Here is a 14,698-nt window from a genome sequence, read left to right on the forward strand (position 1 = left end):
TCAGTGCGAGCCGCAGCATCTCATAGGAGTGGGCCTAGCGAGGGGCAGACAGGGTGAAGAGAAACCTCCACGAATTGGAAAGAGGCTCGTGTGAACGTGAGAGAGGGCGTACATCAATAATCTGGGAATGAGTTATCTGGAAAGGATGTGGAGGAGAGGGTCAAGGGAAGACTTCCACAGGGCAGGGTGGTGTGAGACCTGGAGAGAAGGAGTGCTGATGTTATATCCAGGCTTTGTCTTTTCCTCCCAGGAGACTCACCAAGGTCCTGGCAGCAGCTTAGCAGCTTAGCAATTTCCTATTGGTCCACATTCCCCCAGGCCTCCTGTCACCAAGCAACGGTACAGGGAAGTCGATAATGCTGTGTTCTCTCTCTCTTTTCTTTCTGTGCTTTGTTCTCCTTCCCAGCTCACCACCTTTCCAGCCCTGCCCTTTGGTCCCCTCTAGATGAAGAGAAAACGTCACGTGGCCTCCAAGTATTAGTTGCTATAATGAAGAGGCGGTGGAAGGGCTGGGAGGGTTGGGCTCTTTATTTCCTAACTTCAATTTCCTCAACTGAAATGTAAAAACTATTCCGAGTGTCTGAGGCTTAAGTGATCAAGTGAGATGATATCTGTGAAAAGGCTTTGTAAATTATAAAGGGTTTGCAAATGGTTGTTCTGATTATGAATATAGATGAGAAAACCAAGATCCAAAGGAACAAAGTGACCGTCCCAAGGTCAAGCAGTTGGCAAACGGCAGTGCTGGAGCCAAGACCCAGGGGCCCGACCTCGGTCCCGAGCTCGTCAGGGTGCCCTGTGGTCAGATGAATTTGCGGTTTTGTACATTCCGGGAAGAATGGGCACCTTGAAGAGGTTCTTGAATGTTAATTAATGAAGGGAGCACTTTCACGTCCAAAGCCACCCTCTCTTCTGAGGTCGTCCACAACAGTGTCCTGTTCTCGCAAGGGCATCCCTGCCTTCATCCTACCTCTGGGACCGCTCTTTGGGGTCCCCGTCAGTTCCTGTGGGGCGTGCCATCGGCTGGGAAGGTATTGCTACATTTTCAACCCCTCTTTCCCTCACCTCCTCTCTGGTTTCTCATACTTGCCACCTGCCTTTACTCCTCTTTTTTTCTCTCTCACCTTATTTCTTATTCTCTGGGCCTCTGAGGGCACCAGTGTTTCTGTATCTTCCAGAGTAATTTGAAATTTCAGGTGAAATAGAACCAGGGTATCGCTGGCAGATGATCAGAAGCTCTAAGAGCCACAGTCCCTGGTGGTGGGAGGGGGACATGGCACAAAGCCACTTGCGACCCGGCCCTCTGCTGTCACAGCCACTGGAACACCTGGGAGGGTGAAGATGCTCGTGAACCTTGCTTTCCAGTCCGATAGCATGTGTCAGTTTGTGGGAGAGATGTGGCTGTCATGTAGACAGGGGCTCTATACCCCAATCCGGGAAGCCAGATTACAATCAGAGCATTGCCTGATAAGAGTCCGCTGCAGGCTGCTGGATGGTTCTGGTTGAAACGGAAGTGGTTTGGTTGCAGTTAAATGAGTTGATTCTGAGGGATCTTTATGGGAGAGGTAGGCAGGACTTTCGACTGGTGAGCTGTGAGGGGTGAGGGAGAAGATGATGCCCAGGTTTCCGGTCAGGAGAACCTGATGTACGATACTGCCTCTCATGGCAAAGAGCAAATTCAGGAAGGAAAAAGGGATCCTTGGCATGAGCCCCCTTTGCTTAGCTCTGCTCTGACCTGGTTTTACAACTTAACTCTTGAAGGCCAGTGTATTGTTTTGCTTTCACATTTTATTTCTTTCCGCTCCCTGCAGGACTGCTTTGCTCTCCTGCTCGCTCACCTCTTTCTTATTCACTCACAGGCACTTGCTGAGCACCTGCTCAGGAGTCCTGCTGGACCCGAGCTCTGACTTCCTTGGCACTTAGGCCTCGGTGATGAACACTGAGAAACTTTGTGGTATATGGAAGTAATTGCTGGTGCTAAAGGTCTGTCTCCATCACTAAAACTGCTACCTTGGCCAAAGGGTGGCAGGGGTGGTGAATTTTACTTGTGCCAGGACTTGATTCACTCACTGGCTCTCCCATCATCTTTTAGTGACAATTGTGTGCACCAGACCCCCTTAAGTTATGGTATATTTGTCCATCAAAAAATGTTAGTTGAGGCTCTGGCCGGTTGGCTCAGTGGTGGAGCGTCGGCCTGGCGTGCGGAAGTCCCGGGTTTGATTCCCGGCCAGGGCACACAGGAGAGGCACCCATCTGCTTCTCCACCCCTCCCCCTCTCCTTCCTCTCTGTCTCTCTCTTCCTCTCCTGCAGCCAAGGCTCCATTGGAGCAAAAGATGGCCCGGGCGCTGGGGATGGCTCCTTGGCCTTTGCCCCAGGCACTAGAGTGGCTCTGGTCGCGACAGAGTGACGCCCTGGAGGGGCAGAGCATCTCCCCCTGGTGGGCAGAGCATCACCCCCTGGTGGGCGTGCCGGGTGGATCCCGGTCGGGTGCATGCGGGAGTCTGTCTGACTGCCTCCCCGTTTCCAGCTTCAGAAAAATACAAAAAAAAAAAATGTTAGTTGAGCATCTCCTATGTCTTAGGCACTGTTTTAGGCCCCTTGTACCCATCAGTGGGCACAGCAGGCAAATGTCCCCACCCTGGAGGAGCTTTCCTTCTTGTGGGAGATGACAGAACAGCAATAATCAGGAGAAAGCAAATTAGCTCATGCATTAGAAGGTGGCATGGAAGACGGAAAGAGGAGAGCAGGGTTAGTGGGCTCGGCGGTGGGGGTGCAACAAGGTTTGGTAGGGTGAGCAGGGTGTCGGCATGGCTCCATTGAGAAGGTGATTTTTAAGAGGGTGCTTGTTGGAGGCAAGGTTGTCAGACATGGGATGTGGGGGGAGCACTGGTGATTGGTTGGGTCCCTGGACCACTGGCGAATGCACTGAGCACAGGTTTATTGGGACACCTGTCAGGAAGAAAGAGAAGCAGGACGGGGCAGAGGGAGAGCTTGAACTGGGATACAATTGACAGAGGCCTCAGGCGACCTGTGGAGGTGGACGGTCCCTTCAGGGATGTCGCAGATTGAGGCTGTGTACCTCCTCATTGACCAGACCAAGGTGGGGCTGTCACCTCAGTGACACAGCTCCCTGTCACTAAGGTCCAGGTCCCAGGAGTGAGTGTGGCTATATGTTGTACATTCTGGCTGCTGTGTTGAAAACGGGCAGGGCTACAATAGCTTCATAACGAAGTGTAGTTATTATTAACACCTGTTTTATAAGGAAACCAGGGTTCACAGAGGTTAAGGGGCACACTATTAGTGAGCTTCAAACTTGTACTTGAACCCTGGCCTACCAACTGTAAGTCTGTTTTATTGTCCACTCCCCACCAGTGCCTTCTCTTTAATCATCAGGGGCCAGCACCACATGTGCTGAGAGGTTGGGAAGAATAAGAACATGAGAATGATGTAGAGACTCGCTCCATTTAAGAAAAGAGTGCTGCTTCTTTTTTATTATATATATTCTCTAATATCTTGTTATAATTAGTATGCATTATTTTTGTAATGAGGGGGAAAATAACATTATTCCCCTTGAGCTGCTTCTTCTTGGCCACATCGGGAATCTCTGGGGTGGAAGTTGCTCCTGTTGTGATCTGGAGGAGTTTTTCATTTTTCCCATTGCAGATTTCTCTGTGATGACCTGTCATCTCCCTGTCTCTCATCTCTCTGCCTCTCCGTACAGATGCAGAATGTCATGTATGACTTAATCACAGAACTCAATGATCGGAGTGAAGACCTAGAGAAGCAAATTGGGAGCCTGGAGTCCAAGCTGGAGCATCTCACTGCCAGCTTCAATTCCCTGCCCTTGCTCATCGCGGACACGCTGCGCCAGCAGCAGCAGCAGCTGCTATCTGCCATCATCGAGGCCCGGGGTGTCAGCGTGGCAGTGGGCACTACCCACACCCCACTCTCCGACAGCCCGATTGGGGTCAGCTCCACCTCCTTCCCGACCCCATACACAAGTTCAAGCAGTTGCTAAATAAACCTCCCCACTCCAGAAGCATTACCCATAGGTCTTAAGATGCAAATCAACTCTCTCCTGGTCACTTTGCCATCAAGGAACACGGAGACCAGGGAATGTAAAGAAGAGAGACCGAGCTAATTAACTAACTCATGTTCATTCAGCGTGCTTGGTTTGATATGCCTTGAAACCAGAAATCTAATCTCTGTTTAGGTGCCTCAACTTGGGAGCAGGAAGCTGAGATGACAGGAAGTGACGCCTCTGGCGGGGCCCTTGCTGCAGAGTTGGTGGAGAACAGAAATCCACGCTCAATCTCAGGTGTTCACACGGGGGGCTGGGAGTCAGATGCACGGAAGTGGCCAACAGTGCACCATGCAGAAAAGGGTCTCCCTGGGGGAGGGGCATGTCAGGCTTGGGGAGTGGGCTCCTCGCCACTGGGGTCCTCGAGCACACCTCTTTTTCTTTTCCTTTTGTCTGAAGAAGGCGCTGGATGACATAAGGAAAAGAGAGCTGTCCGCAACTTGCCAAAACAAGCATTCTTTCCTCCCATACCTTATACAATCATAAAACCCAATCGAGACAGAAAAAAAAAATCAGAAACATAAAAAGTCAGATTTTCCATCTAATATCAATACTCATATGAACCTGTGTGTTTGCAAGCATGTGTGTACACACACACACACACACACACACACGTCCCACATTCAACCCAGGTCTTTTCTTGTTTGAATTTGATGCAAATGAGAAGGGACCTGGTACATTACCCTGCACACAGTAGGCACTCTCTAAATGTGTGTTGACTTGGTTTGAATCCGAATGTAGGTGCTTTCAGTTCAGGAACTTTGCTGGTGTTGACCACATTCTGAGCTTCACAGAAGCTGCAGGTCCCTTCAGACACGATACAGGTTGCTTCCTCCTGGAAGCGCTGTGTTTGCTCGGTTTGAGATGATGCCAAGCTAAAATTGTTGGCATTCTGGAGGGATAAGCTGCCTTCTAAAAATAACAGCTTTGCAGAGTTTTCTTCTGCTATCCAAACAAGTATGTTCCCATGGAGCATATGAGCAGGTGTGTGCATGTGAGGGATGGGAGACAGACTGTGCACATGTGCCTACACATGCACAGACAGCTGTGACCTAGTGACACCTGAATGAATAGATGCACTGCCTGGCGACTTGCTCAGCTAGATTAACCCAGCAACAGGTTTCCAGGTCCAGATGGTCAGAGTACAAAAGGGTCAAGTGCCTAATGTGGTCCCTTCTACCTGACCTGAAATCACCTCAAAATGAAAGATCATGAGAATAAAGGGAGCCCTTAAGGGAACCTTGTGGGTTGGGTAAGATGACATGGATTTGTCAGTAGCCTGTTCCTACTGTGCCATGTTAACCTTGGTGCAAAAACTATTCTAATATCTCTCAAACTCCAAGAGACTTCAGAAATATTAATATCCAGTACAGTGACAGGCATTGTGAGGAGTGGGCTTGTAGAAGCAAAACACTGTCATTGCTCTGTAACCTAACTCCACATTTGTGATGTGACAGCCATCGTGCCATTCATCACTTTCTTTTTCTGAGGTCTTTGACATCTGCTTGTGGGAAGTTAAGTGATACTGCATGGAATATTTCATCTGTTTAGGGTAAAACAAAAGGGCGTTCTGTGTGTACGGTTGCCCTGTTGGGCTTCACTTTGCAGAGGACATCATCGCCGTTCCAAAGGCAGTGTCTGGCTGTACAGGGTGTGCCTCTGTGGCACTGGTCTCTAAGGACTAGGAAATCCAAAAAAGGTAGATGATCCTAGAACTAAGGCTTTCAAGATCTGGTCTCTTGCTAAACTTCTTCGTTTATCTATTTTTATTGCTGTTGCTGTTCCTTTAATGGCCTCCTCTTTATTTTGATAATCCCTTCGAACATTTTCACTGGTTGTTTTGCATACCGCAGATGCCACACTCACTATTGGTTTTTTCTATTTTTTTTACTTGTTCTTTTAACTATTGACTATCTGAAATATCCCTCTCCTTTTGATACCCCAAGAACAGTGCTCCTGTTTTCAGTGACAGTTCAGCTGAACAGATGAACAGATGAAATAACCATGTAGTTTCTTCGTGGCATCCGTTCCATTTCACAAAGTGAAGACCACTGACAGGTCAACTGTGTGCCAATTCTGGTCATTTAACCTACAGCCCTCAACTGTTCATTCCTATTTGTCCTTTCCATTCTGCTGTAACCCTGGATGTGTGTGTGTGAGTGTGCATGTGCACACATATAGCAATTTTGTCTTCATTTCAAATAAATGACATGCAAGATTCCACTGCCATTCCCTCTGCCCAAAGATGTGCACAGACCATCATTGACCCATCCAAGTCTGTGGATAATTCTTCTGTAATCCCTCATGAATATTGTACATTTAGTTTAGCCCTGAATACCAAACTAGCAAGACTAGTGAAGGACATGGTTGGAGCTATTTCTAGTAGCAGTAGCCACCGGCATCTTAGAAACATGGGCATTTGGGGCATAACTTGACCTATTGGTAGTGCAATAGCTATGTATGGATTTATCATTGGAAAAAGTATACTTAATCTTTCCCCACAAAGTGGTCAAATTTGCATGTTGATCCTGCAATGGTAAATGGAAGACTGTTTCTCTGTACTGGTAATTCAGCTTTATATGGAAAGTTACCCATTCTCCTGTAAGTACAATTAACCCTTGATGACTTAGGTATTGATTACCCAGGGTGTAGCTCACCCAGGTAGTATTCCTCCTACATCCAACTTTAAGGCTAATTCCACTGTGCTTCAGCATCACAGTCAGATAGGAAAAGGGAGCAGGTGGATTCTCATACCATGCCTTCTTGTTCCTTATTTTCAAGTTTGATTGTGGAGGAGGTTTAATTATCTACTCAAGAATTGGCTATATGTAAAATCTGTGGATTGTGATAACCTCACTCTAATATTGAACTGGTTGAGTTCTGCCCACTCCTGGAGGCTGGCCCAGTGGCAGAGCCTTTACTATAACCTTACTGATCACTTAGTGACAGATCAAAGTACCTTAATGTTCCTTAAAATATCTAGACACTTGAATTGGAAATACAGAGCCACCCCCTCATTGCTTAAGCCATATTATAGCTTCATGTACTGTAAAGTCAGGGATGTACTGTGATACTTTAAGACCACTAATCTCAGTGGAATTTCAGGACATAGCATCAGTTGTTCAATCATACCAGACCAGGGGCTCACTCCTCCTTAGATTGAAATCCAAATAAAAATCACCTTTGGCTCAAAGGCCATATATGTATGACCATCATGAATACATTTTCATAAAGTATCTATGAACTGCTCTTGCCATCCTCATAATATGTAACTTCATAAATTCATATCTCCAGAAATACTGAGTATAATCCAAAAGAGCTAGAGGGGTAAGATCTGAGTCACCACTATCTAGTGACCCCAGCAGGGACCAGAGATGTAACAACAATCTCGCAACTTAGGAGGTGGAGAAAATGTATGTGCAAGTAAATTCTAAGGTGCTGAGCAAGTGCAAGCTTTTGTTATTCATTTAAGGACAAGAAGGAACAGCATGAGAGAAATAATGACTTTAATATATTTGAGGATTTCCCCTTACATTTTCAGTAAGTTTCTTGTGAATAAGTAATCACAAAAAAGGAAAAAACTAGAGATTCAGAATCAGAATAAATAAGATTCTAACACTGGATCCACATCTTTAGCCAATTAATATAACCACCTCATACCTCAGTTTATCTGTACTTAAAATGAAGATAATAATTAATATTCATAAGTCCAAAGTATTCAATAAATATTTTTAATGGAATCACCATTGTTGTCAACGGCAGGTCAGACTGACTCTATCTAGTTCACACTTTGATGTTACATCTGAATTCAATCAGTAGCTACCAAAAAGTAATTATTGTATATCAACTAGATAATAAGATGATCAGGGAGAAATATAGGGGGAGCTCACAGGTCCAGGACCTCTCTCCTCTTCAGAGTGTACCTCCACAAACAGTTCACCCTAAATTAAGAATCAGCGCTTCATCCCAGAACAAAGGGCATTACTACCATCACAGTACCACAACTGGGACACTATGAAAGTATTGCACTACCAGTAGGTTACTAATCTTTTTAAGTTACTACTTTTAAATCCTAAAGTATGTCCCCAGTGCTATAGTCATGCTAGTTCCCTGGAAGTTGCTGAGAAGCAGATTAAGGAGCCGGTAGTGGTCATTTTGCTGTCCCTATTGACTCTGTGGCTTTCGGTTTCAGTACCTTAGACAGCTATCTGGTAGTTTCCTGGTAGGCACAGACTAGCCCCTTCCCTCCCAATGCAGTCAGTCTGCTTGATGACTGCTCTGGACAGTATCCCTTCCTTTGCTACTGCTGCCAAAGTATTCATTATGGAAATGGGATTATTGATACCACTAAGAAAGGAATGTTACAGGGATAGCAATATTAACTGTCTGCCTCTGGTATAGAATATAGGTGAGTGCTCTTCATTATGAAAGCTTGTGCCAGGTTGCATGAATAGAAATTAACACTAAACTTCTGTCGGGCAAGTAATATGTAGCTTTTTACTGAAGTAGACTGAAGCTTATTAAAAAGTACTCAGTGCAATGGTATCTAAATATATACAGACTAGAGAAAAAAAAATAACTGTGATCTTTTTTTCTTACACCATTACTGGAAGCACCCAAACTAGAACTGGAGTTCCCTCTGAACAAAACCATTATCAGATCTTCAACGTATGACCTCCAACCTAGGTGCCAAGTGCCCTGCAACCCTTACTTACACTCCTGAGAAACGCATTCTGGAAGCTGTAATCTTGGACCTGGGCCATGTATCAAAACAAACAAAAGAGATGTTGTGACCAACCAGGCTGATGGAGGAAAAGCACAAAATTCAATATCAACCTGAAGTTATGATCCCAAAGAGATGCTGAATTTATAGCCAAAAAAAATCAATGACAAATCAAATCTGAATCTGACTGGAACAGCCAACATCCAGATTCACAGAAGGACAGGGAATAAATAACATTCTCTAGTTGTGTCATATTAATTCAGCTTCTGAATCTAAACCAGGACTGATTCACCTTCATTGGACACAGTTTTTAATGGCACAGCAGCTCAGTTTTGGTCCCAGAACTCTCATTCTGCACCGACCAGAAGCGAACAACAAAAGAGAACAACAGGATGTTAATGGAGGAAACATTGTCATGGCAAACGCAGCAACTGAAGTGTTTATATTCAGAATCTGATGAGCTTCAATATGAATTTGCATCTTGCCTCTGTACTGCTTGCTATTTTTTAATGATAGGAGAAAGCATATCAGTTTATTTTAAATATGAAATATATTGCTATATTACAAAATATATTGTAACTTTCAATTAACGTTTTGTATCAAATTAGTCTCTAGCAGGTCAAGTGTCAGCCTGCTCTCCCAGTGACTGTTTCTGAGTACACATCACTGCTAGGGATTGCCTGACTCCCCAGAACAAGGGTCCTCAGCCTACAGAACTGCCATATTCTAATTCTCCAAGACCTGGCTATTAGAGACTAAAGAACATTATTCCAAGCTTAGAAGACTAATTTAATCCTAAACACTATCAAGCCATTCCAGAAGAGATTTTTAAAAGCCATTACTCCTTTAGTAACTGTGCAAAGCCAGTTTAATAAAAGTGCAGGCTCTTTCTATGTAAATTCAAAGGCCACATTACATGAATTCTATGTCTCAAACCCTGCCAACCAGCTTTTCCTTTGGCAATGTCATAATTGGGCATAAAGGAAGAGTTTTGTTCTCCTGTGACACTAAAAACTCAAATATTACGAGTTTCTCTATGTCTGAGTAAAAGCTGGATGGGAATTCCTCTTGCACGGGGCCCGGTGGAAGCCCAGCATCAGGTGTGCTTTTCTGAGTTGCCAGCACCTTGGAGGGAGCGAGGTTCCCACTGTGTACCCGTGACATGGGGCACAGCTCCTAAGGGAATGAGGGCAGGGGCAGGACATGCAAAGCAAGACCAAGCAAAGGGCCAGGCTTCCTTTTCTACTAGTTTACTCTAGCTGGGAGAAAAGGAAGAGTTCAATCCAGATGTTTCCATTGTTAGCAAAATGGTGGAAAATTCTCTACGTAAGCAACACGAAGTCCATTGCTCTCCTTCTCTGATACAGCAGTGGAGACAGAGAATTTCTCACTTCCTTCTTTTGAATATGGAGGGACTAGGTGAAAGCAAGATGTGTCGGTTACAGAGCAAAGGTTTTCTAGAAGCAATGGTTTCCTCCCCAGAGAGGACCCCCCACTTGTTACCATCACTTTGGGGTAACATTGTACAGGTGCAAGATAAGTAGCATCGGGGTAGAATTAACTGCCCGTGCTATCTACTCCTTTCACTAACTCTGTAAATCCACATAGATATACTGATAATGCAAAACAATAGGTTTTCTCCTGGGAAAAATGCTGGAATCCTCTCAAACTTCCATTTATTTGAGCTTAAGTACAGATAAGGCTTGGGCCTTGGTATTAGTTATTCATGCTCTTTGAAGGACAAATATCTAAATACTCAGCTTCAATCTGCGTGTGCAGCTGAGACCTAACTTGTACACACATTTTGTTCTGATTGAACTACATTCTCTCAGTGTCTGTACTGCTCCTCAGTTACATGGTAGGCTGAGCTCCATCAAAGCCATCAGAACTCCAGGGCACCTGTTTTTAGCAGGTTACTCACTCACTGGGTAATGGAAATTAGTTTATTCTGTTTTATAATTGACTGATGAATGTACTGGTGATAATTGCTCTGTCTCTTTATATTTTTCTGCTACTAAATAGACCTGAACTGTCTTCTTTGCTTTTCCTCCTAGCACTTCTCAAAAACTCTTACATTTATAGAAAATGAATATATTCTGATCTTTCCCCTCCAAGTTATTATTCTATCTAGATCAAGGAAACCAATACAAATTCCTGGTTTGGGGAAACCAGACCTCTAGACAATGATTCAGGTGTGTGCTGTATGGCGACCATTGCCCCTCGAGTGTGGTCCATGGCCCAGCAGCAGCGGCATCACCTGGGAACTTGTTAGAAATGCAGAATCTCAGGTCCCACACCAGACCCACTTAATCAAATTTGGCATTTTAACAGAATGCCCAGGTGATCTTTATACACATTAAATGTTGAGAAGTGCTGGCCTTACCACACAGCAATGGTAACCAATGTTATTAGTCATCAGAAAATTAAACCATTTCTTCCTTTTGCAGAATTATTTGATGATGCAAAGGTCTTGTATGATCATAAGGATAAAATCAAATGCACCTTAAAATTCCCCTGTGGTCATATAGCAATTTAGGTGTTTTCAAAAACACACCTTGGGTGGTATGCAAATAGAGTATTTCTCCAGTCTAATTTTTAAAACGCTTGCTCATTCATAGCTTTAAACCACCTCAAAGCCCCTTTTAGGTGTTTTACTTTAGCCAGTGCTGCCAGGGCCATCAGAATATTAGGTGGCCCCTAGAGCAGGCCCCCCAGAAGTTCTGTTCAGCACAGTGTGGAAACAGCGGTCCTCCCCTGGGAAACGAGCATCCCTGCGGGGAAACTCTCCTCCTCAGAGGAAGCTAGCAAGAGGAGTTAGTCTAACCATCCAGAAACATTCCTAATCTCTTCTTAAACCAATTCTCTTATTCATTACACCAACCAGAGACACTCCGAGGTGAGCAAAAAAAGATGTGAACTGTGATATTGGCGCCATAAATCGATATGTACCCAGAAACAGTTATGTTCTAAATTAATGGCTTTAACCTGTTCATTGTAAAAAGTGCCTTGGACTTCAATCTAAAGAGGTCAGTATAAATATATGTGTGTGTGTGTGTGTGACGTATGTAGGCAAATATTTACATATGTATACATACATAGGTGCACACACATATACCCGCACATTCATATATAATATATACATACATATATAAACGCTTCATAATATATTATATTGCTATTTGCAGCTCCATTTCTTTTGTCTGGACCTATGTTTATTTGTTTAGTGAGACCTTTACATAGAGAGGTTCTATTCAGGACATTGATGTATTTTTTTGTTTGTTTTTTACTTTTTATTAAAAAGGTAAAGGATATTAAAAAAAAAAAAGTCAAGTGCTTGAAGGTGTTGAATGGAGTTGTGGTAAACTTTCTCAGGTCACCAAAGAGAAAACCATATTTTCCTTTGGGAAACATTTTTCTGTTCCAGCAACTTTGTTTTCCCTCGGCGGGAGTGCATAAATAAGATGTGGTTACAGTGATTTGGTAATTTTATTATAATCCATTTTTGTGGTTCCCATAATGCAACAGCAGAAATTTTGTTCAGTCCAATTATTTTCATGCATCGGCATCAGAAGGGCCTTGCTTTTACATGCTATGCCTGGTCTCAGCATGGGGCAGACTAAACTCACAGGAATGGAGTTTAGACCAGCTCTAAATACTGCTTCTTTCCAGTAGCACAGACAGGAGGACACGTAGGAAGTACCTTCCCTGAAGACTGGCAGAGAGCCCCCAGTGAACTTTTTAGGGCTCCTGCACCCTGCCTTTCTACAGTAATACAACCACCTGTATCAGTCAAGCTCTCTGTTAGCCAAAGGTTTCTCTTTCTGTGGTGTGACAACTTGTAAGGAACCAATCTCTCTGGTTAGAAGCCCCCAGAACTCCAAGGAGAGTCACCAAGTTTCCACTGCTCTGTTCATGAGCTGATAGAGGCTTTTTTTTTTTTTTTTTTTTTTTTTTGTATTTTTCTGAAGCTGGAAACAGGGAGAGACAGTCAGACAGACTCCCGCATGCGCCCGACCGGGATCCACCCGGCATGCCCACCAGGGGCGACGCTCTGCCCACCAGGGGGCGATGCTCTGCCCCTCCGGGGCGTCACTCTGCTGCGACCAGAGCCACTCTAGCGCCTGGGGCAGAGGCCAAGGAGCCATCCCCAGCTCCTGGGCCATCTTTGCTCCAATGGAGCCTTGGCTGCGGGAGGGGAAGAGAGAGACAGAGAGGAAGGAGGGGGGTGGGGTGGAGAAGCAAATGGGCGCTTCTCCTAAGTGCCCTGGCTGGGAATCGAACCCGGGTCCCCCGCACGCCAGGCCGACGCTCTACCGCTGAGCCAACCGGCCAGGGCCCATTTTTTTCTTTAAACCAACTAAATCTTCTAACTCCCTGCCCAAGTGGCGACAATGCCCATTTACTGTGTCAATCAGAAGAGACACTGCAAGATGTCAGAGAGGACCAGAAAGACAACAGTGCTCTCCAACAGTCCCCACAGCTGCAGCCACATTCCCAGCCAGGGGAAGGGGAATCAAGTCCCCAAATTAAAACCCCATATAGTCACTTTTCCCTGAGAATTTTTCTGTAGCTCTAGACAAAAATAATATGAAAAATAATGCAATTTAGATGCTTTTGGAAATGATAGCTAATATTTGGGGCTTTTTCTACATAGTAGACCCAAAAATATTTTCAAAAATTTATCTAGCTACATTTCTGCTGCTGTTCATCCTTAAAACTCTCTTCCAAAAACCCCTTAAGAATGGATACATTTACCAACTCAGTGATTAGTAAATTATAAATACTTTGTACTTATAAACAGTACCTTTCATCCAAGGGCCTCAACTATTAATAAGTTAGTTGGCACCCTGTGAGGTGAGTGACAATATTATTTCCAATATTCAAATGGGAGAATTGAGCTAGAGGAAACAGCAGAAAATTCAGCTTATGTTCTCAGCACATTTGGGGAGTGAATAAAAACTAGGTGGCTCAAATTCTCTTGCTGGCCACTTTTGGATGAGTAAGACTGGGACTGTGTGTTGACCATGTGTGGTCAAGACCCAGGCTTGGGATGTTTGGAATGTGGGTGGTGGGCTGGCGTACGGCTTCTGAGGTCTGGGTGGGAGATGGTCTCTTCTCTGGGCCAAGTGTGGGAGTGGGCCACTGGGTGGGCTGGGTCTGTGGCCTTCACCACTTCCTCTTGAGCTGCAGCTAGATAGAAAGAGCATTTCAAACTTGTTCTAGCAAATGCTGGTATGATATGATTGATGACATTAAATAAAAACAGGAGGGGGACTGACTCAAAGCAAAAACCAAAATGCAAGCAGCTGATCTCCTTTAATTTTATCTTCTTCCTTCCTATGTCTGCAGTAGTGAAAACAGGGATTTTTTAAAGGAGGAAATCTTCATTGAGACTGGAAACAGTTATCTCTTCAGCAAGGCTAGGGTGGCCCTGGTGTGGATGGCAGTTGACTCAGGAGATCGGCCCTGCCACCATGCAAACACATAAAAGGTTTAACACCTAACTCAGTTTTAACAACCTAGAGAGAAAGTGAGAACCGTTTCTAAGGTGAGCAGCTATTCACCAACAAGAACATATAGACACATCAAGGTGTGATAAGGCAAACTCGCAGCTATGTTCAAGTAAAGGATCAGACAGTTCAACACTACAGTAGTTACATTTACCTGAGCAGATTCTCAACCCATGCTTCACTAGATCATCTAAGAAGCTTTTGAAAACACCCAAGTCAGTGCCCTCAACCCCTGGAGGTTCAGAGGCAGAGTCTGGGTGACTCCTAGACATTTTCCTGACACCCAGCAGGTAATACGAGGGGTGCCCAGAGTTGAGCACTGATCCCTTCCCACCAGCTCCCAGGCTGGCAGGTGCTCCCCAAAATGTCTATGCTCCCCCCAGTTG

The 14,698-nt window shown here is 44.7% G+C and overlaps 1 protein-coding gene across 5 annotated transcripts in view; it reads left to right on the plus strand.

Moving 5' to 3' along the window:
* Positions 1 to 8,978, plus strand: part of KCNN3 (potassium calcium-activated channel subfamily N member 3) — a 165,117-nt gene extending 156,139 nt beyond the window's left edge. For 4 of the 5 annotated variants that reach the window (XM_066362353.1, XM_066362355.1, XM_066362356.1 and 1 more), the window contains one exon: positions 3,720 to 8,978. In XM_066362353.1, the coding sequence (XP_066218450.1) occupies positions 3,720 to 4,016 (297 nt within the window). In that variant the 3' untranslated portion in view covers positions 4,017 to 8,978. The remainder of the gene's footprint in view (positions 1 to 3,719) is intronic. The other variant, XM_066362354.1, reaches the window with a different exon arrangement.
* The last annotated feature ends 5,720 nt before the right edge of the window (positions 8,979 to 14,698 follow it).

This window comes from Saccopteryx leptura, chromosome 2, assembly GCF_036850995.1.
Source record: "Saccopteryx leptura isolate mSacLep1 chromosome 2, mSacLep1_pri_phased_curated, whole genome shotgun sequence".
NCBI classification, from domain to species: domain Eukaryota; kingdom Metazoa; phylum Chordata; class Mammalia; order Chiroptera; family Emballonuridae; genus Saccopteryx; species Saccopteryx leptura.